Raw genomic sequence first — 24,647 nt, forward strand, 5'->3', positions numbered from 1 at the left:
AAGAAAAGTAAACATTTGACCTGCTATAGATGAAATGCAAAATATAACCAAGTTAGTACATTAAATACAATTTTTATATTATAATTGATTGAGGGGCATGAACGCTGTACAGTCATGATCTTTTAGCAATTAATCGAAGAGTTTTACCCTTTGGAACGTCTGTACATAAGTTAAATATATCCAGTTAGTAGTTTATATTATATCTCAGTCTAAAACAAGGTGTCGGACCGAGCAACATTGCCATTCCTAGTGTCATAACACCATCATGATATTATCAAGAGATTTTATCAATTCAAATTTTATTCAAATCTTCATCAGCAAAACAACAACAGGGCTACAGCCCATTTGACATATTTACATTCCTTAAAAACAATATCTTTTGGTATTCTGTATTCTCATATTTACACTGCAAGATGCTGCAAAATACTGATGAACGTGTAGAGAAAGTTGCACTGACGCTAAGATCAGTGTCAGGAGCGCTTAGATTCAACACTTTTAAGCCAAAACTGGAAACAAAACATCCGAACAGCATCTGTAGACACAAAGTATAATCTACTGCAAGAGATGGAAATCTTATCAGCAGCAGCAGCAGCTTTTAGAGAGTTATTTTCTGCGACGGGTAATCATTTATCAAAAGACTCCGAAATAGACTGCGACTGATTTCACACTTAGAGAGATTTCAGTCTCTGAATAAAACACACTTTCTCCTCAGCAGCTCCGCACAGGCATGAAAAGGAGTGGCCCTCTGTCATGCATGCCTGCGTTCCTCAACAGGATATTTCCCAGTTAAAACCTGCAGCTGGAGGGACCGGCAGTGAACACAACAGAGAGGCGTTCAGGGGCAGTGAAACACAACAGAGAGGCGTTCAGGGGCAGTGAAACACAACAGAGAGGCATTCAGGGGCCGACAGCAGTCATATCTGTGTGGAGTTAACACTACATTAGCTTTAAGATGACAACATACTCTTTCAAAAGTATGAATACAGAAAAGATAATTGGTAGCTACACCGTGTTCTTTAAACTTTTAACTGTCTGATTCATCGAGGCAGAAAATACTCTGCATTATTATTATTGGATTATTCGAGATTACTACTTGACAGTTTCTAAATCAATCATATCACCTACACATCCTCCGTCACAGACCGAAAACTCATCTGTTCGAACTGCACCTGGGCATGATATTAAAAAATAAAAATAAAGTTTTCTCATCACAGTTTTGCAAATGTGGCACCTTCAGTATATCAGCATGGTGATGATAATGTAATTGCTTGATTCTTGCAATATTTTGGCTTTACTCACATTGAATGCACTTATTAGAACTTGCCAGGGATAACATTGTCAGCTAAATAAAAGTATTGCAATGCACGACAGAAACCACACATTAAAAAGACACAACACTGATCCGACAGTCACTATTTAAGCAGATTTAAGTCCATATGTTGTCCACTGTATTAAGAACAAGTTCTTCTTGTTGATTGTTTTACTGTAGCAATGAAAGTGTCCTTGAAGTGTTGTGATGTATTTTCCTGGCAGTCAAATGAGTCCCTGTGGTCACAGATGCTGCCGGATGATTGGAGGACGGTCAGATCGTCCACGTCGGCATCGCTGCATTGTTCACTGTGTGTCCTTTGTTAACCTGCAGAAAAGAAATCATGTGAGCGATCTCTTTCTCTGAACTCTTGTGACAAAAGCATTGTGTGACAGTTTTGCTTAACTGATTTAGTACATTTTCCGTAATTAGGTTTGAACAAAGTCTTCAGGCGGTGGATAATAGTACTTTATATTAACTCAGCTGTATGTACTTCCGTATTTTTTTTTTGTTGCAGAAAATGTTTTACTGAAGTACATTTGAAATAAAACATATGGGACTTACCCATTACTATTTAGTACTAATTGCTATACCTACTCCTACTTTGATACGAGGCAACACACTTCTAGCCATTTGTTTCCAATATATTTACCTCTAGATATTTCCCAGCACTACCTCAATGACAGCAGAGTACATGCAGCAAACACACACTGCAGACTTCATTCAAGGCTCTCTTTGAGGATTCATGATGTTTTTCCTCTTTTTTTAAATAAGAAATTAAACCCTTTTGACGTTTGTCTGATGCTGCTGGTGAGACACTTTTTCTCTGCATGTTTGTTAGTACTTGCTGATAAAACTGTATGCATGTAATCCATGGATGGAATATAATGCCTCTAATGAAATCACTCAGTAATGGAGTAGTTTTTTTACGACAGTTTTTTTTAACTTTGACTCAAGTAGCTATTTTATAGTACTTCTCCTACATAGTGTTTCTCTACCCACCCTTGAATTTTTCGACTTTCACTAAACCATGTTTCTCACGGGAGTAGATCCACTATGGCTCAAATTGTTCCCGGTGCAGTGTAATTGGCAGGTTTCAAAACCTGCTTTTTTAATCAGTTTCAACACCATTTTATAAGCTTTCTTTAATTTGCTCAAGTTACAGTGGCATTTCACGGCTCTGACAAACAGTGCAGAGCGGCTGCAACACGCCACCGCAGCAGCAGTAACATTAACTTTTGTTTTGAGATCTCTTGTGTAACCCAGTGTGTGCAGAGGGCCTCCACAGTGAATGAAAGTAACCTCTAACCCTTGCTCAGCGTCAGCGATAAAATCCTGGGAAAACGCCATGTGTAAAGGATGTTGGTCAACAGTAAGTGAAGTGGACCTTGACCTCCCTCCAGACCTCCAGAAACAGAGACTATCCCGGGGTTAGGTTGCACCACACTCCCATGCATGCCTGCTGTAATCACTAGCAGGTGTTAGGAGTGTTTGGGCTCTCAATAAGTACCATGTGAAATGAGGAGAGGGTCACAGTTCATCAGCCATACTGAAACCAGCTGGTGCATCACAACAAACACGGGCTGGCAGGAAACGCAAACTGTTTGGAAAGAGCCAAAGTCCACTGTTGATCTGTCTTTGTTAGCATTATTGTGTAAGGTAGATGTTTATGTTGATGATTTGGGCGTATTTATAGTGAGATAATTCAATAGATGCTGCTATGGACAATCTGCAATAAATGCACATTCTCTGGACAAAATTGCAACAAAGATATTGATATTGAAGTGACTGTAATTTTGTATATATTGATTGTTGCGTTTTTTATCTTAATGTGTGTGTAAATGTGTCTGTTGATTGTGTATATAGGACATATGTTATACATATTTTTACATATCTGTATATTGTATAATTGTATATTCGGGATTGTTGGAAACGTCTCTGTCTGTAAACACAAACTGAGTAAGATTGACATTAAAGTTGACTTGGACTTGACTTTTGTAATTTTCGGGGGGAAAACAATTATGTTCCTGTTACAAATCCTACTTAAAGCAGCAAATGAAGAAATTACAATGAGATGTTTTTAAAAGGATCCCACTGCATGCTGGGTGACAAGATGAACTTCAGGGAAAACATACATAATAAGAGATTAGAAGAGGGAACTTGTAATGGATTGATCAAAAGAAAAACACTAAAGAGGGCCATTAACATTAACAATTGAAGGATTTAATACTTGTTGGTTATTGTTTGTGTTGTTTTTATTATGATTTGAGTCTGATTAGATTTATCATTAAACATACTCAATGATGATTTGTTTATATATATATAAATCCTTATCAATACTTTGACTTCCTGTATAAGAAAAGTATGCTTTTTGATGTAAAAGGGGATGTGAGAAAAAGCTAATAAAGTTAAAAACAGAAGTGGGTTGAAGGAACAGCTGCAGGAAGTTTGCCTGAAGCACAATTACTCTGGCCGTGACACAGACTTATGATTTAGCAACTTTGCCACAGAAGAGCAGGAGTGCAAATAAAATTATTCATACATATGATACAGTTAATACATACAAATGTACTTTATTGTATGCATTAAGATTTGTTTGAATATCTGAAAACAACATTTTAAAGTAAAATACATCAAAAAGTTGATTTCATATTAATATTAATAGTGAATTTTATAAGTTATGAGACTATCTCTCTGGTCTTGACGGATAAATGACAAGAAACTGACTAACATCTGCATGTGTTTATAAACAGGACATACCTTTAATAAGTGTAAATCATGCTCACCATAAGTAGATTCATAAATGTTTAGAGTCTTCTGCAGGTTTATCTGAAAAACAAACCACATGAGATGACTAATATATTCACTTAACCCTCACACTAAGAAATATACAGTGTGTAAAACCACTGACTCACACCAGACAAACTGAACAAGAAGAGCTAAAGCGACCTCTGCTGGGTAAACTCCAAAAACAAATCTGGCTCTTGCTAAAAAAGTGGTTTCCATTTTTGAAGTTATATTTCTGGAACCATAGGGAACATCTTGAAAGAGGTTACCAAAAAAAGTAGCAATTCATGACATGAAAATTATCGCGTTAACGGCAGTAATTAATTTTTTGAATTAATTGCGTTAAAATATTTAACGCATGTGCAGAATGGCCCGCCCAATACATCCCACCAGTGGCAGCGCCAGGATATGGCTGCGGTAGGCTACACCCATACCAAGAAATGGCTTAGCCCCACCATGAAAAATGATGTTAAAGTAGGCCAAGTAAAGTCCACCAACTCGCGCCGAGAATTGCACAGACAGCAGTTAGTACAATTGATTTCAGTAGCCACTTGTCTGGAAATACCGAAGACCAGAAACGGTTTTGAAAACTTTTGTCACGCAGTTCTCAATAGAACATCTTTGATAATGTCAGAATCAAGATAGCGGCGTGGTGTTGTTGCAGGAAGTCCCGGCGGAGAATACTTTTGCTGTAATACAGGGGTGCACATAAACGCAGATTATGTGCGTAATCTGAAATGCGTACAGTCACTTCTGTCACAAAGTGCATTTGCGTACCGATGTACTTGTGAAGCTTTTCCAGAAGGCGGTTAGATCACCGGACGACAGAGTCGGTCTCCGTGTGCACAGACAGGGATGCTGTTAACGTCGGTCTGTACAACGGAATTGTGCCAAAACTACGCCAACCGGCTGCGGAGGGAGACTCCCCCCCTTCACTGGAGAACTGCGCTAAAACAGCTCATCACAACGTTCACACACTCTGTGGTCACGAAGTACTCCACTAGCCCCCCCCTCGTCGACTTTCCTGAAGTACTCCCCCGTTGATAGAAATCAACACGTAATGAATTAAGACACCACGGTTTGATGATTGATAGGTGTGTGGGCTGTCTTTCATTTTGACACACAGAAAAATGTTATAATAAACATACATACTGTATGTGAAATGGATATATCCGCCTTCTTTCATTTATCTTTCCATTCCCACAACAATATACATAAAGAAATGGCATATTTTGGACATAGTTCGAATGGTGATTAATCATAATTAATTAATTTTTAAGCTGTGATTGATCTGATTAAAAATTGTAATCGTTTGACAGCCCTAATAATAATATTCTATAATATCAATTATTGATGGGGACATCACTTTAATCCGGCAACAAATCTGAATTTATTTCATGAGTATATTTTATATTATTAATTGTATTTTGCGAAATAACTGAAGTTTTAGGAAATAAAGCACATACAGTACGTGTCTATACGTACATACAGAGATGCAAAAATACACACATCCTTTACTCAAGTAGAAGTATGCTCGTGTTTAAAAACACTCTGGTAAAAGTAGAAGTACCGACTAAACTTCTTTACTCAAGTAAAAGTAAAGAAGTGTGGGCTTCAAAATGTACTTAAGTAAAAAGTACCCATAACTACCAGCTGTTTTAAAGAGTACCTGACCTATTTTTATGTTAATAGAACAATAATGTCATTGTTAGCTAACGAATTTTTCAATGCTGAGCAACGGCAAAATAACAACGTTTTCATTGGTCCCTCTTCTTTAGAGAAGACCAGGAAATGATGGATACACGGATCGTTTTCAAATCAACAGGCACGCAATGGCTCTAAATAATAATGATCACGCCACCAAACACAGATTAAAACTAAAGTAACCAGCCTGTTTTCAAAACGTAAGAAGTAGAAAGTACAGGTATTTGTGTTAAAAATGTAAGAAGTAAAAGTAAAAAGTCGTCAGAAAAACAAGTGGTGGAGTAAAGTACTGATACCAGGAAAATCTACTTAAGTACAGTAACGAAGTATTTGTACTCCACTACTTCCCACCTCTGAGTACATACATATGTATACGCTACAGCTCTATGTTAAAAAGATACTCACCATCCTTCCTCATCCAATTGTCTAACTCTTCCATTTCTAGCTCGAGCACAGAGGGCACGTCTTCCTCAAACATGGGCCTGGAAGGTACAAAGTTTCAACACAATCAAATAATCCACACAAAAAACCAAGGTGAGCAAATGAACTTCAATGTTTCTGACACCAGCTGTCGGTATCTGTAGTCGACTTGTGTTTATAATAACTACAAATTACTCACACTTGTATGCATATTGAAAACCTAACCTCTTGTGAACATTGTTGTAAACATAATAAATAAACCTTGAAGAGTTTAATAAGAGTTCTTCAAATGATCAGCACTAGAGAACAAGTAAAAGTATCCATACTTACATAGGAACCTTCTCTGTACTGGACCCGTCCAAATATAGATCCTCTTTCCTCAGCTCTATGAGAATAAAAACATGGCTCTTTAACAGAATCAGAAACAGGTTTATTGCTAAACAGGTTTATAAATACGAGGAACTTGCCTTGGTATATTTGGTGCGTACATAAACACAGTTAAAGAAGATCAATTGTAATAAAAAGACCACCAAATAAAACAAGGATAACATATTGGGCCACTGAGGCATTACAGTATTCAAACACATCTTTAACTTAAAAGATCCAAGGCTTAAAAGGTTGAGTCATTTAGTAGTCATATATATAATAACAAGTGTTGATACATTTCCGAGTTGTTTTTAACACGAATAAGGTCAGTTCCTCAATATTATAGGAAATATACTTTCCTATTTAACGCTCAAATGATCCAGAAACATATATTTGTGTATAAGTTTTAAGACTGAAACACTTTAATTAAAAGGGTTTCATGACAGTAGAGGAATATTTACATTATGGTACACATATTCACTGTAGACCTGTGTTTCTCAAACCTTTTCATACCAAGGACTACTTAACCAATAAAAAAACACTCGCGGACCACCTAACTCCACAAATATCCAAAATCACATCTTTTTTCTAGAACAGATTACAAATCGCCTGAACATGGTAAAAACAAGTGGCAACATGTGATGAAGGTGTTGCGCTGGGCTATATCATGCAATTGAAACTTAAGCTCGCTCAATTGCGGAGATATTCCCGCGAGAGTGCCGAAAACTTAAATGTATTTATTTATTTATATAGACAGATGCCACTATTATTTTATAGAAAACTGTTTAAACTTCTGAACAGAAATAAATACATTGACCCTATTAGAGATGTCTGCAAATAAAAGCAAAACAATCCTAATTGTCCAGGGGTAAGATAAGATAAGACTTTATTCATCCCGAAGGAAATTGTTGTGCCAGAGTTACAAAAACACAATAAACACAGCAGCACAATAATAATAACACGGTCCACTAACAGTGCAGTAAAAAGAGCAATTCAATAACAACAGGAAACATAGACGGTCACATAATTCATGTAAATATTAACAGTATTTAGTAGTGCAAAAACCGTAGTGGTAGTTACGTAATTGCACGTTATTTATCGAACATTATTAATAATAATAATAATAATAATATCGCACATGTTATATAGTACGTGTTCCCTCTCGTGATAGACATACCTTGATCCATCTGATTTTGTTTCCACCTGCGGTTGATGAAGATGCAGAAAACGATGATGGCGATGATGAGGACCACCAGCACCACAGGGATCAGGATGATGAGCAGACCCAGACCCTCATCCGGCTCTGGGTCGGTCGTATCCGTGGTGTTTGACTCATCTGTTGAAAAGTATAAACAGTCGTCCATCTTTTCCTTACCTTTTCCAACTTGCACTTTTTTTGTTTAAGTTGATTGCAATCCTTTGTATAACCTTGACCAGGGATTAAAGATTTTAATAGCTTCTGGCTTTATTTGGGCATTTTTTATACGATGCGTAATCTTTAATAAATGTGTTCTGCTGCAATTTTCTGTCATTAAAGGATTAATACAAGGGTTGTTACATTTACAGTAGGTCTGTAAATGTGCAGGTATGTGAGGCCATGGTTGGTCTGACATACCATCATAGGGCTCGGAGATATAACGTCCTGAGCCATCCTGCTCTTCTCCAATGGTAGTTTCAACTGGAAGCAACAGCAGAGGAAAGTTGGATGATTTTTCTGAAACTTCACAGTGAGTACTAACTCATGTTTTACTTCTCTCTACTACAATGTCCCACAATGTGACATAGAATCGCATTCATTCAAGAAATGCTGCTTTTCATGGTTTTTGGTGTTTCTTTTAATTCGTGTTTATTATAAGACATTCATTTAATAAAAAATCCATTATCATATATTCTCCCCCAAAAAAAGATCAAATACATTTAAAGGTAAGAAAATTAATCAAGTAAAGCATGAGCATTGTAGGACGTGGTGCTCTGTAGTATGTTCAAAACCTTTCCTGAGGGTAGGTTGAGATTTTGGGCTTTTCCTCAGAAACAGCACCACTCAGAATAAAAGCTGACTTACCATCGAAATATGTTGCGGTGAGGTCCGGAATTAGAGTGGATTCAGAAACATCTACAGACAGAGAGAGAGAGGCACTTCATCATCAGGACATTCGTAGAGTAAGACTTCTTATTTACATGTGTGTTTTAAAAGGTCCCCGATCATAATCTTTTTCAACAATATGTTATAGGTCTCAGATATATACAAAACATGTCTCTGCCTCTGAGAGATGTTTGGTTTAAAAAAACACAATGGTGCTCTAGGAGGAGATTCAGGTGATAGGGTGGGGGTTACACAACCCCAAAAAACATTGTGACATCACAAAGTGGGCAAAATCTGATCAGCTAATTCAGGTTTTTATATAAATGGATCAGGACAAATAGAGAAAGAATCTTTTTTCATGAAACTTTCTAAATCTTTTAGGGGACACATTTATGTATAAAAGACATGAAAAAGTGGGTTTTGCATACTATGTGACCTTTAACACCTCAATTCAGACATACTTTTTATTGGTGACAGTGGCCATTATCAAAGGGGACAGCTGTATTCATTCCCGATTATTATAGCCACAGGGTTCATTACAGTTTAAAGACGTCAGAGCCTTTGCACTGATTTGAAAACCACAGCCATTACAGTGAGCTGCTGGAACAGCTCCCAGCTCAACAAAGGGTTTCACGTTCTGACTTGTAGGAAGCCTTTCCTTTCATTTTTTCATTCAGGTTCAAATATACGAAAGAAGGCGAACCTCGACAGCATGTTTGACCAAAATGAAGAGTCGATAGTGTCGTCCAGAGAAACAGGAGTACAAAAGTCAACCGAAACACAAAACTACCATCTGTGTTTTTACTTCTATTTACGTTACAGATACACAGTATGTATTCCTATATTCGGCCATTCCTATATATCTGATTAAAAGCGGCAACTCTATTGACAAAGACTGTGAATGCAGTGAGAGGACCAGATAGAAATAAGGTCAGCCTGAAACATTTCTGCAAATACTTTTAGCATAAAACGTTTTTCATATCTATCCAGACCAAATAATCTGTGCACATCCTAATAATGTTTTTTTATTCGTCAACAAGTAACCAATGACTCAGCCTACTTCCACTCGACCTGTGACACCCTTAAAGCCTGAAAGAGAGTTAATAGTTTATATTCTACAATCACAATTTCCATCAGTGACAAAAAGCTCCTTTTATCAAATAAATGACAATCTAACTTAGAAAAAACGTTCTTGATCTCGAAACATCTGAAGACTGAGGACTAAGTCATTGAAACCTAGAAAATCAAACCAAAACAAATACAGTTTGCTGCTCTTTCTGTAAAGTCTCTCATCGTGGACCTGGCTTTTTCCAGATCTTAAGGCACAAAGTTGAAACAGGAAATCACGAAGTCAAAAGCACACTGATGTTTAAGATATCCCTGTGTGCTGTAGCACCCTCATTTCCTGTGGAATCCAAACTGAATAGTGTTCTCATATAGGGTCACTTGCACTTTATAACAACATTGTATTTTCTTATTTTCTTTATCAAGATTGTTGTATTTTATTTTTGTAATATTGGTTTAATGTTTTTTGCTTTAATGTTTTTTGTCATGAGAAACAATTAGTTGTAGTTGTTCAAATGTGCTGCTGCTTTTTCCTAGAACAAAGTGCAAAAGTACCTAAATGTTTAGTGACTGTTTGCTTTATGGATAAAAGGTAAAAACCCCAGGTTGAGGTCTTTGTTGCATTAGCACCCCTCTTTCAACCGTGTCTGCGATCTATTTCTACGCCTAGCAAACAAATGCACAAAGATCTTTTAAAATAAAAAACCTGTCAAAACTAATAAAAATTGAGTACTTTCAAGAGATCTGGACAAAAGCAGTCATGGTTAAAGTGTTTGCTTCTAAATGAATTCTTGCTTGATATTGATTTTGTGTTTGCATCATAACTGGCTTGTTTTTCCTATCGTATTTATTCTTTAAAAAATGTGCTCTTTGGACAAAGTGTTAAACAACATATAACCCTTTTTTATGACTTCATAAATGTTTTATTTATTACATGTTACTTGTTGGATGCTTTTATCCAAAGCGACTTACATACTCAGTACTGTGGACAATCCCCACAGGAGCGATTTGAGGTGAAGTGTCTTGCCCACTGCAGTGGGGTTTGAACCTGTGACCCCCTGATCCCAACATCAAGGCTCTATCCACTGCGCCACACTGCCTTATTTATTGGTTTTGTTTTTATTATTGTATGTATTATTGTATGTTTCATTATTTTTGACTGTTTATGCGACCATGTCAATGAAAATATCAAACTATATAATACCATGTGTGAGAAGGAAAAAAAAGAATAATAACAAAATGAAAATAAATGTTAGAATCTCAATTATTTTGTCTGCACACCCGAAAATAAAATAAAATAATAGACCTCAAAGCGTCTACTTTTGGGCACATCATGCATTATTATTTTCAAATGTATTACATTATTCATGTCTCACCTGGGTCCACTATTTCCTCCTCATCCCCTGGTTCTACTTCTCCGGGCTCCTCCTCAGGCTCTATGTCTGTGTCTGCTTCTTCTTCTGTGCCTGCATCATCCTCTTCTTGGCAAAACACTGAAATTCAACACAACCCATCACTTTATATTATGCCGCTGCCTTGTCACTGAAAAGGTAGTTAAACATGTGCTGCAATTATTTCGGTGAAGTGAAAAGCGCATGTGAATGAAGAGTTATTCCTGCAGGGGTTTCACCAGCTTACTTGCTAACATAACATCTGAATAAGTGTCACATCACACAGGAACTCAAGACTTCCGCCTGTATGATTTCAAAAGTTTACTACACAAACCTAAACTGTTGCAAAAGTATCTACTGAACAGCAAGGAGTAGGAGGAGATATTCAACAAGTTGAGCAATGTGTTGCTGACATAGCTTCGTCACGCAGTCGAATAGTTCACTTTGTGAGAAAAAGTTCCTTTTGTTCAAGAAAATGTACTCGATTTGACCCAAAAGAGGAATCCAATTACCGTTTCTTAAAGACTAAGGTGTATATGTACAGATTTAAAAAAGGTTTCCTAGCTGATCTTAGCTTTATCAAAACTTTGAGAAGAGATTCATTTGAAATAGAGTAGGGATTGAGTTTCTACAAACGGCAAAGCTATGACAAAAAGTGGACTGAAGTGACATAGGGCCAACTTTCACTTTTAGTTCTTCTAATGTTTTGAATTCATTATCAAAACGTTTCACACTCCTTCCAGTCCAGAAGTTCCACTCACAGTCACAAAGCCAGGAAAGTAGAGTAAAGCCCAAAGGAGAGAGCAGGGGGGAGACAGGAGAGTAAAGAGCCGGATCCTGGTGTCATACCTGTGCCCAGCAGCAGCAGCAGCAGCAGCAGCAGCAGAGGGGTCTTCAGCCCCGGCCCTCTCATGCTTCCAGTCCCAGAAGCAAACATGGTGCCATTGTGAGTCCGCTTCCTCCTCTACTGTCACAGCATCACACTTCCTGATCTGACTAAACATGTTCACTGGAAGAGAAAAAAAAACTTTCTAACACACCCTCCGACTCACTCAGATAACTCGGATGTGATGCAATCGGCTGTGTGTGCCTGTCGCCACAAGTCGGACGGCTCCTCAGCTGCAGCACAATCACATTCTTGTCGGGGAGGTATGCCGCAGAGGGGGAAGCTGAGCAAACTTTAAAAGAAGTAGAAACCTATTTTCTGTGAGGGCCAGCTGGTCAGGTATCTCTTGTCAAACTGCTGTTGCCTAAATAAACTCTGAGGCTTTGCATTTGCATATTTGATCTGTGTCTTAATACAACTCAGGATCACAAGGCAGGCTTTGTGGTGAGGAAGCTTGAATTTGAGGGGCAAGCTGTAATGGGTACCTGTGGATAAAAGCCGCTGGTCTACTTTAAAAGTCTCTACAGTGTTTTCTTCACTTCACAGCAGAAACAGGTGGTAGCAGGTTTCAACACGATGGAGGGGGTTTGAGTTTCCAATCAACAGTGACAATGATCATCTCAAATGGCATTAAAAATCATGTTTGACACTTCTTCTGAATACTGGTTGACAGTTCTCATAAACAAAAAGACAGTTCGGCAATATGTTGTGATCTTACAAAGGAAATATCCGGCTGTGCTGCTGACTAATAACACACATTTCTCAAGAAGAACATAGGTCACTTCCCATTAAATGAAATGGAACTACATATCAGAGAGATCACAGAAACAGCCAGGGGCTTGGAAGCCACCCGTCATCAAACTCAGCTACCATCTTTGAATCTAAATACTCTGTATCGTGACTGTATCATGTACAAATATACGTTTAAACACCTGGCAAATTACAGTATTTAGAGCCTCCTCTTTGGTAATTCGCTCTGCTTTCGTAGGGTATCTCCAGGAGCCCATTTGGCAATGATGACTCAAACTGAGCCAGGAGGTGAAACCAACCACACAGTTCACACGCCTCACACACGACTGAAAAAAAGACAGAACAAGTTCAGACGGTGAACACAACAGAAAGACAAAAACTATTAAAATATAACAATTTGAATTTAGAGAGCAATGCACCATGACACTCAACTATTATGTGAGGAAATGTTATAATATGTTTTGTAAACATCATAACATTGTAATATAGAAATAAAAACTATATTTTTCAAAATAACACATTTGAGTCCAATTTTATATATCAAATTAAATTAAAACAATTCAATAAACTAATTTTAAAAATGTGTATAATATCTATAGATTTAAAAAAAAAAAAGTAAACGCAAAGTACAGCTGAGATTTAAATGTCATTACTTTTGTAGGTATTTTGACATAAACAAAAATATTGGCCGAGTATAAAATGTGATTTAATGTTGGTGCTATATGAGAAATGCTTCTGATAAATGTGTGTACCAAATGTCATGGTGATCAGATGCTGTAAGATAAGGTTTTAGTAGTGTGTCCATATTATATATAGTATTTTAGTACAAGTTTTGGGTAGTTCTTTCATTAAGACAAAAAAACTAGAAAACTGAGAGGGTTACATTTTGTGTGATACCACGGAAAATATCAGGTACTACTTATAGGGTTCCTTCTTCTTGTTTTGTTATAGTTGAGAAGTTTAAGAAATCTGAGCTCACCACAGATGCTCATGAAACATCCTGTTGCACCAAAGGATGGTGTGGACACTGATGTGTTATTGCCAAAAGTACATTGACATCTGGACAAAGGATTTTTTTTCCTTTCAGAGCATTTAGACCATCAAGAGCATGAGGGAGCTCGGGCCCTGATGTTACGCAAAAATAATTTAATTTATCCTGTCTGATCAAGGGTGACGGTTTGGGCTCTTAGCAGGGCATTCAAGTTCTTCCAAACTAAAATGAGAACGTTCTTTGCTTTGAGTTTTTAGCATATTAGGAAATAAGTAGCTGATAACAAGTTGAAATGCACATGATGCATCCTCAAATAATAATTTCAGAAAGAGTAATACACAAATACTATCAACAGAATCCTTAAAGTGACAAGTTGTTCTTGATTTTAAGAAGATAACGTTAAAGCACACCAGGGCTTGTTCCTCTCCTCGTATCTGATCTCACTAACAACCGCACAGAGCCTGAAGCCTGACTGGTCTCAACTGGTCTCTCGGAGGCAGCTTCAGGGTTCCTGCAGGTTTCGCCAACTCAAATTTAAGACTTTTTAAGACCTTTTTAAGACCACTTTGAATAGAATTTAAGACCTATTTCACGGCAAGAAGGTATGAAGGAAAATTGCTATGAAAGAAGAAATACGTCCCATAATTACTTACAAAGTAAATGTATTCATGTTCAACATAAGAACAATAACTGAACATAACAGCATAACAGTACAGAACTGTGTTAACCAAAAAGTGTGTATGTGTGTGTGTCTCTGTGTGCTTGTGTGTGTGTTCGGGCTGTGCAATTAATCGTATTTTAATCGCAACTACAATTTTGGCCTGCCACAATTACAAAAACAACATAATCGAAAAAAACAATTATTTAGCTTTGCTAGGTTGTGACAGTGACAACATATTTAATCTAATTAATCTGAGTCTAATTTATATTTATTTATCATATTTATATATGTTTAGTAGCTTGTGGAAGTGCGCTCCAAAATATTTGTTGATCTTGTTTATTGGTATTTACTATTTTGATATTATTTATTTAAATATATCATTTATTTAATTAATTTTTGTATTACTTTTTCAGTTGAATTATACGTTCTATGTAATCAACAGTTAAAAAGATAATGTTTAAATTATTTCAGTTAAGTTCAATAAATGGATGTTTTCAAAGTCAACGAATAATCGTATTTAATAATCGTGATATTAATTATTGACCAACATAATCGTGATTATTGCCATAATCGAGCAGCCCTAGAGTGTGTGTGTGTGTGTGTGTGTGTGTGTGTGTGTGTGTGTGTGTGTGTGTGTGTGTGTGTGTGTGTGTGTGTGTGTGTGTGTGTGTGTGTGTGTGTGTGTGAGAGAGTGAGAGAGAGTGAGAGTAACAAGAGCTATATTCAGAGCTCTGCTGCCTTGGCTACAATCTTTCATCATTGCTGTTGTATGATTGGTGTTTAGCTACGGTATTTGGCCTCTACAGCACCTCCGCTTTTAGGGTTGACGTAGACCCAAACGTTGCCTGGAGGTCCCCCGGTGTTGTTGCGGGAGCTGCTGCACTTGCTAACGCTGCACTAGTTAACGCTACATTAGCAAAACAAACGCTTTCTTTTGCAAAAGTGGCGGCGGGCTTCAAACACGTTCCCCTCCACTGGTTTCAACCAAGCAACCAAATACGGTTTAACTTACACTTCCCCATATTTATTTGTAAGTAGATTCGAAGAGACATGAGTTTCTGACTGCCGCTAGCTGAAGCTTGGTTGCTAGGTTACTAGCTGGGTGTTCTCCGATAAGGGGCCGGGGGAAACAAAGTTAGTGATTGCTGGTTCCATGTTGATTTATTTCAAATTGTCGGGGGGAACTGAAAGGCTCTTACCGTACTGGTTACTTTGCAGCCCGGACATTTCCCCCAAAACACATTTTAGACGCGATCGCAACACAGAAGTACCTTTCAAATCCGATCATTTTTAAGACCTTCTAAATCATATTTAAGACCTTTCTTATTTTTTTGGTCATATTTAAGACCTTTTTAAGGCCTTAAATTCAGATTATCAAATTTAAGACTTTTTAAGACCCCGCGGGAACCCTGCAGCTTGAACTGGACTGATCAGTAACACCGTCTCTGTACATGTAGAGATTATATTCTTTTCATTACTTGTGTTGCGTTTCCTTCTAGGGCAACAACTCTTTTACAGATGCAAAACCAGAAACTGAACTCATTTTTGACATAACACCTATCACATTTCCCACACAGGTAGACACAGGTGAGAGTCAGACTGAGCAAATACCTGTTCTTGCTGTCTTGCTCTTCTCAGATCCTGAGGGCCTGTTGTTCACCAGGTACCACCCAATACGAGTAACACACATGGGATGCAAAACAAGATTTTTCTCTGACATAATATGGAAAAGCATACTTTTAAAAATCCCTGGTGTCTAAAAAGTCAAATCATATTATCGACAAACATAGAAATTAATTATCAAAATGAAAATGTTTTAATTTAAATGTAGCACACAGTTACTCTCGTCTTGGTTACTCTCGTCACTGCTATGTTCTTAGTCTAGTACTGGCATAGCAGCATCACATTGTGTTTGGCATATCCTTGCCCGCATCTTGACGGTAAACTGAATTAATAATAAAGGAAAAAGCATCCTTGATCCACGTTACCTCCTTGTTAAACTCTTCGAAATCCGGAACCTTTTTTTCGCCGCAACGCATCCGGAACAAATGTGAAGACGGACCACTTCCGGTCCGACTGTCAACACAGGAGCATCCACACGTGTTTTCAAACAGATACAATGGTAAGACTGGTTTGTAATTGCTGTAATTGTAATATGAACTCTTGTAGTAATTCAAATCGGCAGCTAACAAGTTATTTCTTGTTGTGTTTCAGCCGAAGCCTAATAAAGGAAATGGAAAGGCTCCGGAGAAGGTTTGTCACCCGTACAGCCGGAAAGCTGCTTACCTGGCCGCAGAAGAAATCAGACTGAAAAAGAAGAATAGGTGAGAGCATACAAAGGACATATTTACAGCTGCAGCTAATTTAACAGAGGTGGGAGACGTACTCAGATATTGTACTTGATTAAAATTAGAAGAACTTAGAAAGAAGAAGATAGTAGGAATACTCTGTTATAAGTAAAAGTCCTGCAATCAACATTTACGCAAAAATGTCCCAAATTCGGATCAATAAAGTACCTCTAATATTTATCTTATGTTTCTCAAGTAAAAGTACTCATTATGCAGATTGGCCCATTTTTGAAGAATATATATCATGTGTTTTGATTATAATGATCGATGCATTAATGTGTTATCAAAGCTATTAAATGTGCAACTGATGGTATTTACTGTGTATACTGCAGTGAATTCGCTACAGGTGTAACTAAAGTGTTGATTAATATTTCAAATCATTAATCAAAATACGTAAAGTAGCTAAATATATAAAATAAATTTAGTGGAGTACAAGTGCACGATTTTCTACCTAGTAGAGTAGAAGTACAAAGTAACACAACATTGAAATACTCGGGTAAAGTACCTCAAAATTGTTCTTAAGTACAGTACTTGAGTAAATGTAATTTACACCACTGTCATTAACTTGTATTTGAACACTCATGACTTCTGGTGCTGTTAATACTACCTAAAGATTGCTGATATATGCCAAGAGGGTTTCCCACAGAATTTGATTATATTTGTGGGGGCACCGTGGATTTTAATCACTGTTTATACTGTTGGTTGTTTGAACAATTAATCTCCACTACATCAGTAAGCTAGAGATTCATTAAGTATAGGAAACCATTACAAATATCTGAACTTACACACGGCATCTATCGCACGTCTGTCCGTCCTGGGAGAGGGATCCCTCCTCTGTTGCTCTCCCTGAGGTTTCTCTCATGTTCCCCTTTAAAATGTGGATTTTCTCCGGAAGTTTTTCCTTGTACGATGTGAGGGTCTAAGGACAGAGGGTGTCGTATTGTCATACTGATATTCTGTACAAACTGTGAAGACCACTGAGACAAATGTAATATTTGTGATATTGGGCTATATAAATAAACATTGATTGATTGATTGATTGATTGATTGTTTGAACTGTAGTGGAGTGAAAGGTAACATTTAAATGAAGGTACTCAATTCTACTTCGTAAACTTCCATCACCGATAACCATGACTTGTTTTTAACTTATTTCTTGTCATTATCAAATCTATTAAAAAAACACTAATACTTTTGAGCATTATTGTGAAATCCTCTCATACCTCGACCTACATCCAAGTATCAAAACAATGTTAATTCTTAATCAATCTTAATGTTATATTGTTTTTCTTCTGATTCTGCAGATCGAATAAAGACAAAGCAACACGTCTGAGCGGCATAGGTATGCATGTGAATCATTCATATAATGTCAAATGTATTATGAATGTATTTTACCGTAATTTTCGGACTATAAGGCGTACCTGAATATAAGCCGCAGCAGCTAAATTGAATGATGTGTACATATATAAGCCGCACTGGACTATAAGCCGCAGGTGTTTTAATGTTGAATTACCATATGTAAGGGTTCGTGCACAGAGGGGATTGTCGGGAAAGAGATGGCTGTTGGAGGAAGCTCCCATTTATTAACATTTCAACAAACAAGTTGCATATTTGCAAAACGTTTTCAAGTGTTACCATTTAGTGCAATAGTAGCTACAGAACATGTGCTGTGTAAACTGTACTGTATCACATAGCGTTTCAGACACACACACTTTTCAACTTTCAAACTTAAACGGTGCGCTCCCAGCGCACGTACCGGCAGTGATCTACAGCAGCGGTTTTCAACCAGTGGTACGGGGACAAACTGTCTCGCTCTCGTAATGTCTGTCTGTCTTGCTCTCGTTCTGTCTCTCGTACCACTCTCGGTTCCACTTTTACTTTTGCGCGCTACCTGTCTCACTCTTTTCCGGCCTCCAGCTTTTCCTGCTGGAGCCCGCCGCTTAAAGGTGGGGGGCGCGGACCGGCCATAGAGCCCATAGAGTTAAAGGTGGTGGACTGTAACCTGTAAAACCCATAGATTTAGGAAGTCCCCTTGTGGCCGTTAGCTGTAAAAATCCATAGATTAGCCGCACCGTTATATAAGCCGCAGCGTCGAAAAATGGGGGAAAAGGCGCGGCTTATAGTCCGAAAATTACGGTAGTTGTTTGAATTTTTCACATACAAGAAAAAAATGCTCTCTATCAAACACTAATTTTATTGTTTTTATTTGTCTCTCAACTCTCAGGTGAGAAGCTGATGTGGTTTCAGGAGAATTTGGATACAGAAAAGACGGCGTTCACCAAAAAAGATGCCTGTTACATTGTTGAGAGGTCAGACATTTGTGATTTATGTTGATTTAGTTTTTGCCACCTGTCTTTTCAAGTTTAAAATAAATACCAATATTAACACATAAAACAAAGAAAGACGCATCTGTAACCATATGATTTTGACAGAGCTTGTGTGTGTGCAGGTACCTCCAGAGATTTGAATCTGAACTGGAGCAAATTGAGCTGGTGAACGGCATCAAAGGTCGGCAGGGTCGTCTCCATGGCGCCAGGGAAGCTGTCGTCAAACAAACCATGGAGCGAGAGCTCGAGCAGTACAAGGACGTTGGGTTCGGTGAGTACACATCATGTCAATGTGTATATATGTATATATATATATATATATATATATATATGTGTATATGTGTATATATATATATATATATATGTGTATATGTGTATATATATATGTATATATGTGGGTATATATATGTATATATATATATATATATATATATATGTATATATATGTGGGTATATATATATGTATATATATGTATATATGTGGGTATATATGTATATATATATATGTGTATATATATATATATATGTGTATATATATATATGTGTATATATATATATATATATATATATATTAGGGCTGTCAAACGATTAAACATTCTAATCAGATTAATCACAGTTTAAAAATTAATTAATCATGATTAATCACCATTCGAACTATGTCCAAAATATGCCATTTCTTTCTGTATATTGTTATGGGAATGGAAAGATAAATGAAAGAAGGCGGATATATCCATTTAACATGTATGTATGTTTATTATAACATTGTTCTGTGAGTCAAAATGAAAGACAGCCCACACACCTATCAATCATCAAACCGTGGGGTCTTATTTCATTACGTGTTGATTTCTATCAACACGTAATGTTGTATCGATGCATAGAGATATACTACAGCAAAAGTATTCTCCGTCGTGACTTCCTGCAACAACACCACGCCGTTATCCTGATTCTGATTGACCAGAAGACATTATCAAAGATGTTCTATTGAGAAGACGATCACTACGTGACTAAAGTTTTCAAAACAGTTTCTAGTCTTCGGTATTTCCAGACAAGTGGCTACTGAAATCAATCTTACTCTGCTGTCTGTGCAATTTACTCCGCGCGAGTTGGCGGACTTTATTTTGCTTACTTTAACATCATTTTTCATGGTGGGGGTTAGCCATTTATTGGTATGGCTATAGCCTCCCCCCGCCATACCCTGGCGCTGCCACTGGTGGGATGTATGGAGCAGGCCATTCTGCGCATGCGTTAAATATTTTAACGCAATTAATTCTAAAAATGAATTACCGTCGTTAACGCGATAATTTTGACAGCATTAATATATATATATATACACTCATATGATTTACATTACATTGCATTTAGCTGACGCTTTATCCAAAGCGACTTACAATAAGTGCATTCGACCAAGAAGATACAACATTACAAACAGAATCATATAAGTACATCAGGTTTCATAGAGCCAACACATTTCAAGTGCTACTCAACTGGCTATAGATAAGCCAGTCCTTTATTAGTATATAAGTGCTTTGTTAGTAATTGTATTGCTCGAAGTGGAGTCGAAAGAGATGAGTTTTTAGTCTGTGCCGGAAGATGTGTAAGCTTTCATATTCATGATCCTATTTTGTCTTTTTCACAGAGATCCCAGACATCATAAATGCTAAGAACCTTAAAACATTCAGGTGAGTGGGTAGAAAATAACACATTTTATTTTCTGTTTATTACAATGTATATTTTTGAAAAGCAGCCATGGCGATCCAGTTTGATGAACCCGATCATAAAAAAAACGAATTTAAATGTTAATTCAAAGTATTTACGTGTGGGCAGATTATAGAATTTCTTTTTCGTTTAGTTTAACATTTATTTATTTATTATTTTCTTTAATAGAATTGTGACTTTAAGCACGTGATCATTCATAAACCTCAAAGTTTGATGACGTGTTATTTCATTGATTAGGGAGTGGACTGGTGACCTGAAGAAACTTCCAAATATCAAACTGCGAAAGGTGTTCAAAAAAGACTTGGAGACAAAGAATGAAGAAGATGATAAACCTGAAGACGCAGATGAGGATGATGATAATAAGGATGATGAAGATGACCAGCTAGATGAGGATGTGCTGATGTCGGACTTACTCTGAACATTTTGGTAATGGACTGTAGCTCAAATCTTAGGTGGTCCTTACGGGACAACTGACTGCAGGGCTGAACATCAGACGGCTGCTGCTCCACCACTGTCCAGAAGGTGGCGCCAGACTCAAATGTAAAACTAATCTTGTATCACTTCTTCAAAGCTCAGTAACTCCACAGCGGCCTGTGAGGGGTTCTACATTCATTGTTTATTGCACAAACACATATGAGTTGTATGCAACCTGAATACTGCCATTTTATCCAATCAGAGATAGAAAAAAAGTTTGGACAAAGATGTTGAGTGCTCTTTATGTTGTGGTAGCCATAAGACAGAGAACATGTTATCTTCTGTGACCTGACAGATTTTTAAAAACAAATTAAACCTGCAGGTGTGAACAACATTTGCCTCTTTCTGTGTATACTTGTTACTGACTCACACTGTGTGTTAAGTCTAAATGCTGCAGAGTGCAAAAACACAATCATCAACAACTGGGCTACTTGAGATTAGCTAATTAGGAAATCTTCAAACCTGGCCTATGATAATAAATCAAATCAGCTTTTTCAAAAATATTACATCTTCAGATTTTAACACTGAGCTTTACATACTGTTTAGACAATATTTTTCTACTTATCGCATCTTGACTCTTTGGTGTCTGAAGTCCTGAAAGAGAGTTAAGGCATCAGTATGCTTCAAACAAAGCCCTGGTCGGATTATCCTCAGCATCTGAAGCGGCTTTCACATGTGCCTAAAAATATCATGTCTAATGCCGCTAATGTCTGTCGAGAGAGAAATCTAGCTTTTGTGAATTGTGTTTGGAGTCGCGCTCACAGCTGAATGAAGCTCCCTTTTCTAAGCAGTAGGATATACATACCCTACTGGGTATGTTGGTTTGTTTGAAGAATACCGAGACCTTTAATAGCATCCTCAGGGTGAACTCACCTTTAAATCATGTCAGTGCAGTAAAGTGCATACAGGAATAAATCTCAATATCGCAGCAACTGAAGTCTTTACAGAATCTTTTGCAGGTGGCTTTATTTTCCTTCACATCTCCTCACCTACTCTTCTCTTTGTTACTTTGCACATCCGCGTCCCTTTAGCTTTTCAGTGGACCCTGAAGGAGATTAAATCAGTCCCTGACTCCAGATCAGTCATCACGGAGCAGAAATGAACATCGCTGAGGTCTAAAAACCACGCTCTGCTCACCGTGTGTGATGAGCATCGTGTGATTCTGGACTCTTGGTGAGCGTGGGCAGATTTGGTCAGACGGGGTTTTGTGCCGGCGCCACCGCATCCTCCACCGACATCTCAGAGTCCGACTGCTGAGCCTCTGGAGCCGGGGAGGGGGCCGGGCTGATGGGGACCTCCACCGTCCCCTGCCTGCCTTCGGTCTGGGTGCTTTGTCGGGGCGGAGGGTGGTGCACGTCCTTCTCAGGGCAGTTCTGCACCGTGATGATGCGGTTGAAGGCCTTGAGGCGGCGCCACAGCTGCAGGTAGACTTTACACTGGATGTACATGAAGATGAGGCCGCCTGTGAGGCCGATAGCCACCATGATCAGCTTCGTCCAGAAGGGCCACTCGAGCACACCTGAGGACACACGTATCAGCTGTTAGCCAACAGGCAGGCTGTGGGATGGATCATGATGGTGCTAGTGATGATGGTGTTGTGTGCAGAGCTGTGCTTACCACCTGGCATGTACGTGTAGTACTTCAATAGAGAAACTCTCCATAATTCGTCTGCAATCAAGAGTTAGTGTCATTTTTTTATTTCTGTGACCTATGAATATACATTTCTATGCTATTATTTATTATATACACTAATGATATATATTCAGCTTATTCAAGTGGAAATAGAGAACTTTTAAACACCTCCTTCTCCTCGCTGTAAGCAAGACAACTTTTTATTTTAGAGCCTACTACCAGCCACCAACTCATTACAGACAATCATGCAAGAATAAATTCAAATATGTTTTTACTGTAAACCATTTCCAAAGCCACCCTTTGAGAGTCTCCTCCTCTGGCAATGTGCAGTCTCTCCCTCGCTGCAGCCGACACAAACCAGGCTTTATGAAAATGAATGAGCGAGGATGAAGACTTTTGGAGCTAGGGGCTAGCTTTGATTGGAAAAGAGTAGGCAAACGCTGCCCAGAACACAATGGTTTTTAATTCCAAATCAAGCCTTTATTTCCCCACTGTACCAACTGACGGGGGGAAAGTGAGGCTTGAAGGGAAACAGTGTATGGTGTCTGTATTCTGCAGACAGTACATTGTGCAACTGATATTTACTTTTATAATTTTTTGATTGAAACAAAAATTAAAACTTGTCTATTGCCACTTTATTTGATATTAAGTTATTTGAAAAAATACTGCATCTATATGAACTAACATGAGGTCCTACTATATGAAAATGACATTAGTGTCACGCTATAATCACAGCACCACAAACTACACCATCAACAATGATCAAACAAAACCTCAGAGGGACCTATTCTCACTTTGGGGACCTATTCTCACTTTGGGGACCTATTCTCACTTTGGGGACCTATTCTCACTTTGAAAATGTATTCAATTGTGACAAACTGAAATAAGATTTAAGTTGTTGTGATCATCAGGATTGAACAACTATCATGTGACCTGTCGAAGTGAAAACTCTGAACTACCTGCTCACTTAAAGAAAAAGGATTATCCAATTATCTTAAAATAAAGTTTGTTTACATGTTATAGCCAGTAAGTGATTGAGTCCTCACATTACGAAAACTCGTATTTCCAAGCTTAATCTGTCATTTGTAAATAAATGAATAATAATATTCAAGAACATTGAAGATGTGTCAAACCCAAAACGCATATGAGAGGCATACATTGAATAACACAGACTTTTCTAGATTTAGAAAAAGCTCAAAACACTGACTACACTGGATCTGTGAAAAATCACATCACCAGAGTCTGACAGATATGTAACGATCTACAGGGGAAAAGTTGAAGGTACCCTGTGGAGTTCTGATCACAAGGGGTGCTGCTGTGCGGTTAATCATTATATTATTTGTATATAATAAGATGAAATGACTTGTATGTAGTCATAGTATATAAATTGTAATATGAGACACATAAAAGTCATACTACATTGTACATACTCATTTCAATTTTGTTTGTCTTCCCTTCTTGTTTATATTTTTATTTGAGAAAGGGGAAAACTGTCAGAACCCAATTTTCCCAGAGGAATGAAAAAAGTATTTCTGATTCTGAATAATTTGTCTTTCTTTATTGTACACGGCATGTCTCCGCAGCTTCTCGTGACCATGTGACAAATCAAACTTTCAATTTTTAAAGGGCAAGCTGATGTAAACAATGCATTTTATGCATGTAAAGTTTACAAATGCTTGTAGAGGTAAAATCCAAAACTCCCCATGGTACCTTTTGCCTTAGATCATAACACTATAACTC

At 37.7% G+C, this 24,647-nt stretch overlaps 3 protein-coding genes across 12 annotated transcripts in view; 1 reads left to right on the forward strand and 2 right to left on the reverse strand.

Moving 5' to 3' along the window:
• Nucleotides 1–282: 282 nt before the first annotated feature.
• tmem154 (transmembrane protein 154) lies at nt 283–12,412 on the reverse strand. 3 transcript variants are annotated; one of them, XM_079692743.1, is made up of 9 exons: nt 11,975–12,402; nt 11,111–11,227; nt 8,649–8,699; nt 8,202–8,264; nt 7,764–7,922; nt 6,551–6,605; nt 6,206–6,282; nt 4,096–4,138; nt 283–1,636 (listed from the first exon to the last, which is right to left on the reverse strand). In XM_079692743.1, exons 1-8 carry the CDS (start codon nt 12,060–12,062, stop codon nt 4,107–4,109), a joined length of 642 nt encoding a protein of 213 aa, XP_079548869.1. In that variant the 5' UTR covers nt 12,063–12,402; the 3' UTR covers nt 283–1,636; nt 4,096–4,106. The 3 variants fall into 3 exon arrangements, with proteins under 3 accessions (XP_079548869.1, XP_079548870.1, XP_079548871.1); XM_079692744.1 differs by lacking the exon at nt 4,096–4,138 and having other exon boundaries at nt 11,975–12,412; XM_079692745.1 differs by lacking the exon at nt 8,202–8,264 and having other exon boundaries at nt 11,975–12,399.
• Nucleotides 12,413–16,108: 3,696 nt separating this feature from the next.
• Nucleotides 16,109–21,609, forward strand: tma16 (translation machinery associated 16 homolog). The gene is made up of 7 exons (XM_079692766.1): nt 16,109–16,535; nt 16,628–16,737; nt 18,063–18,100; nt 18,983–19,067; nt 19,208–19,356; nt 20,722–20,764; nt 21,039–21,609. Exons 1-7 carry the CDS (start codon nt 16,533–16,535, stop codon nt 21,217–21,219), a joined length of 609 nt encoding a protein of 202 aa, XP_079548892.1. The 5' UTR covers nt 16,109–16,532; the 3' UTR covers nt 21,220–21,609.
• The window catches only part of marchf1 (membrane-associated ring finger (C3HC4) 1), a 33,796-nt gene continuing 30,650 nt past the window's right edge, over nt 21,502–24,647 (reverse strand). For 7 of the 8 annotated variants that reach the window (XM_079692671.1, XM_079692672.1, XM_079692668.1 and 4 more), the window contains 2 exons: nt 22,893–22,943; nt 21,502–22,794 (listed from right to left, as the gene is read on the reverse strand). In XM_079692671.1, the coding sequence (XP_079548797.1) occupies nt 22,469–22,794; nt 22,893–22,943 (377 nt within the window). In that variant the 3' untranslated portion in view covers nt 21,502–22,468. The remainder of the gene's footprint in view (nt 22,795–22,892; nt 22,944–24,647) is intronic. The other variant, XM_079692673.1, reaches the window with a different exon arrangement.

This window comes from Notothenia rossii (genome assembly GCF_949606895.1).
Source record: "Notothenia rossii genome assembly, chromosome: 1".
NCBI lineage: Eukaryota > Metazoa > Chordata > Actinopteri > Perciformes > Nototheniidae > Notothenia > Notothenia rossii.

Excerpts from the sequence above, each read along its gene's own strand:
- tma16 (XM_079692766.1), top strand. Across the intron at positions 16,738-18,062 it reads AGACTGAAAAAGAAGAATAG|ATCGAATAAAGACAAAGCAA; the intron begins GTGAGAGCATAC and ends CTGATTCTGCAG. Across the intron at positions 19,068-19,207 it reads GCCTGTTACATTGTTGAGAG|GTACCTCCAGAGATTTGAAT; the intron begins GTCAGACATTTG and ends GTGTGTGTGCAG.
- tmem154 (XM_079692743.1), bottom strand. The coding sequence starts at position 12,062 with ATGTTTGCTTCTGGGACTGGAAGCATGAGAGGGCCGGGGCTGAAGACC. Across the intron at positions 7,923-8,201 it reads TATCTCCGAGCCCTATGATG|ATGAGTCAAACACCACGGAT; the intron begins GTATGTCAGACC and ends ACTTTTCAACAG. Across the intron at positions 6,606-7,763 it reads ACAAAATCAGATGGATCAAG|AGCTGAGGAAAGAGGATCTA; the intron begins GTATGTCTATCA and ends TTATTCTCATAG.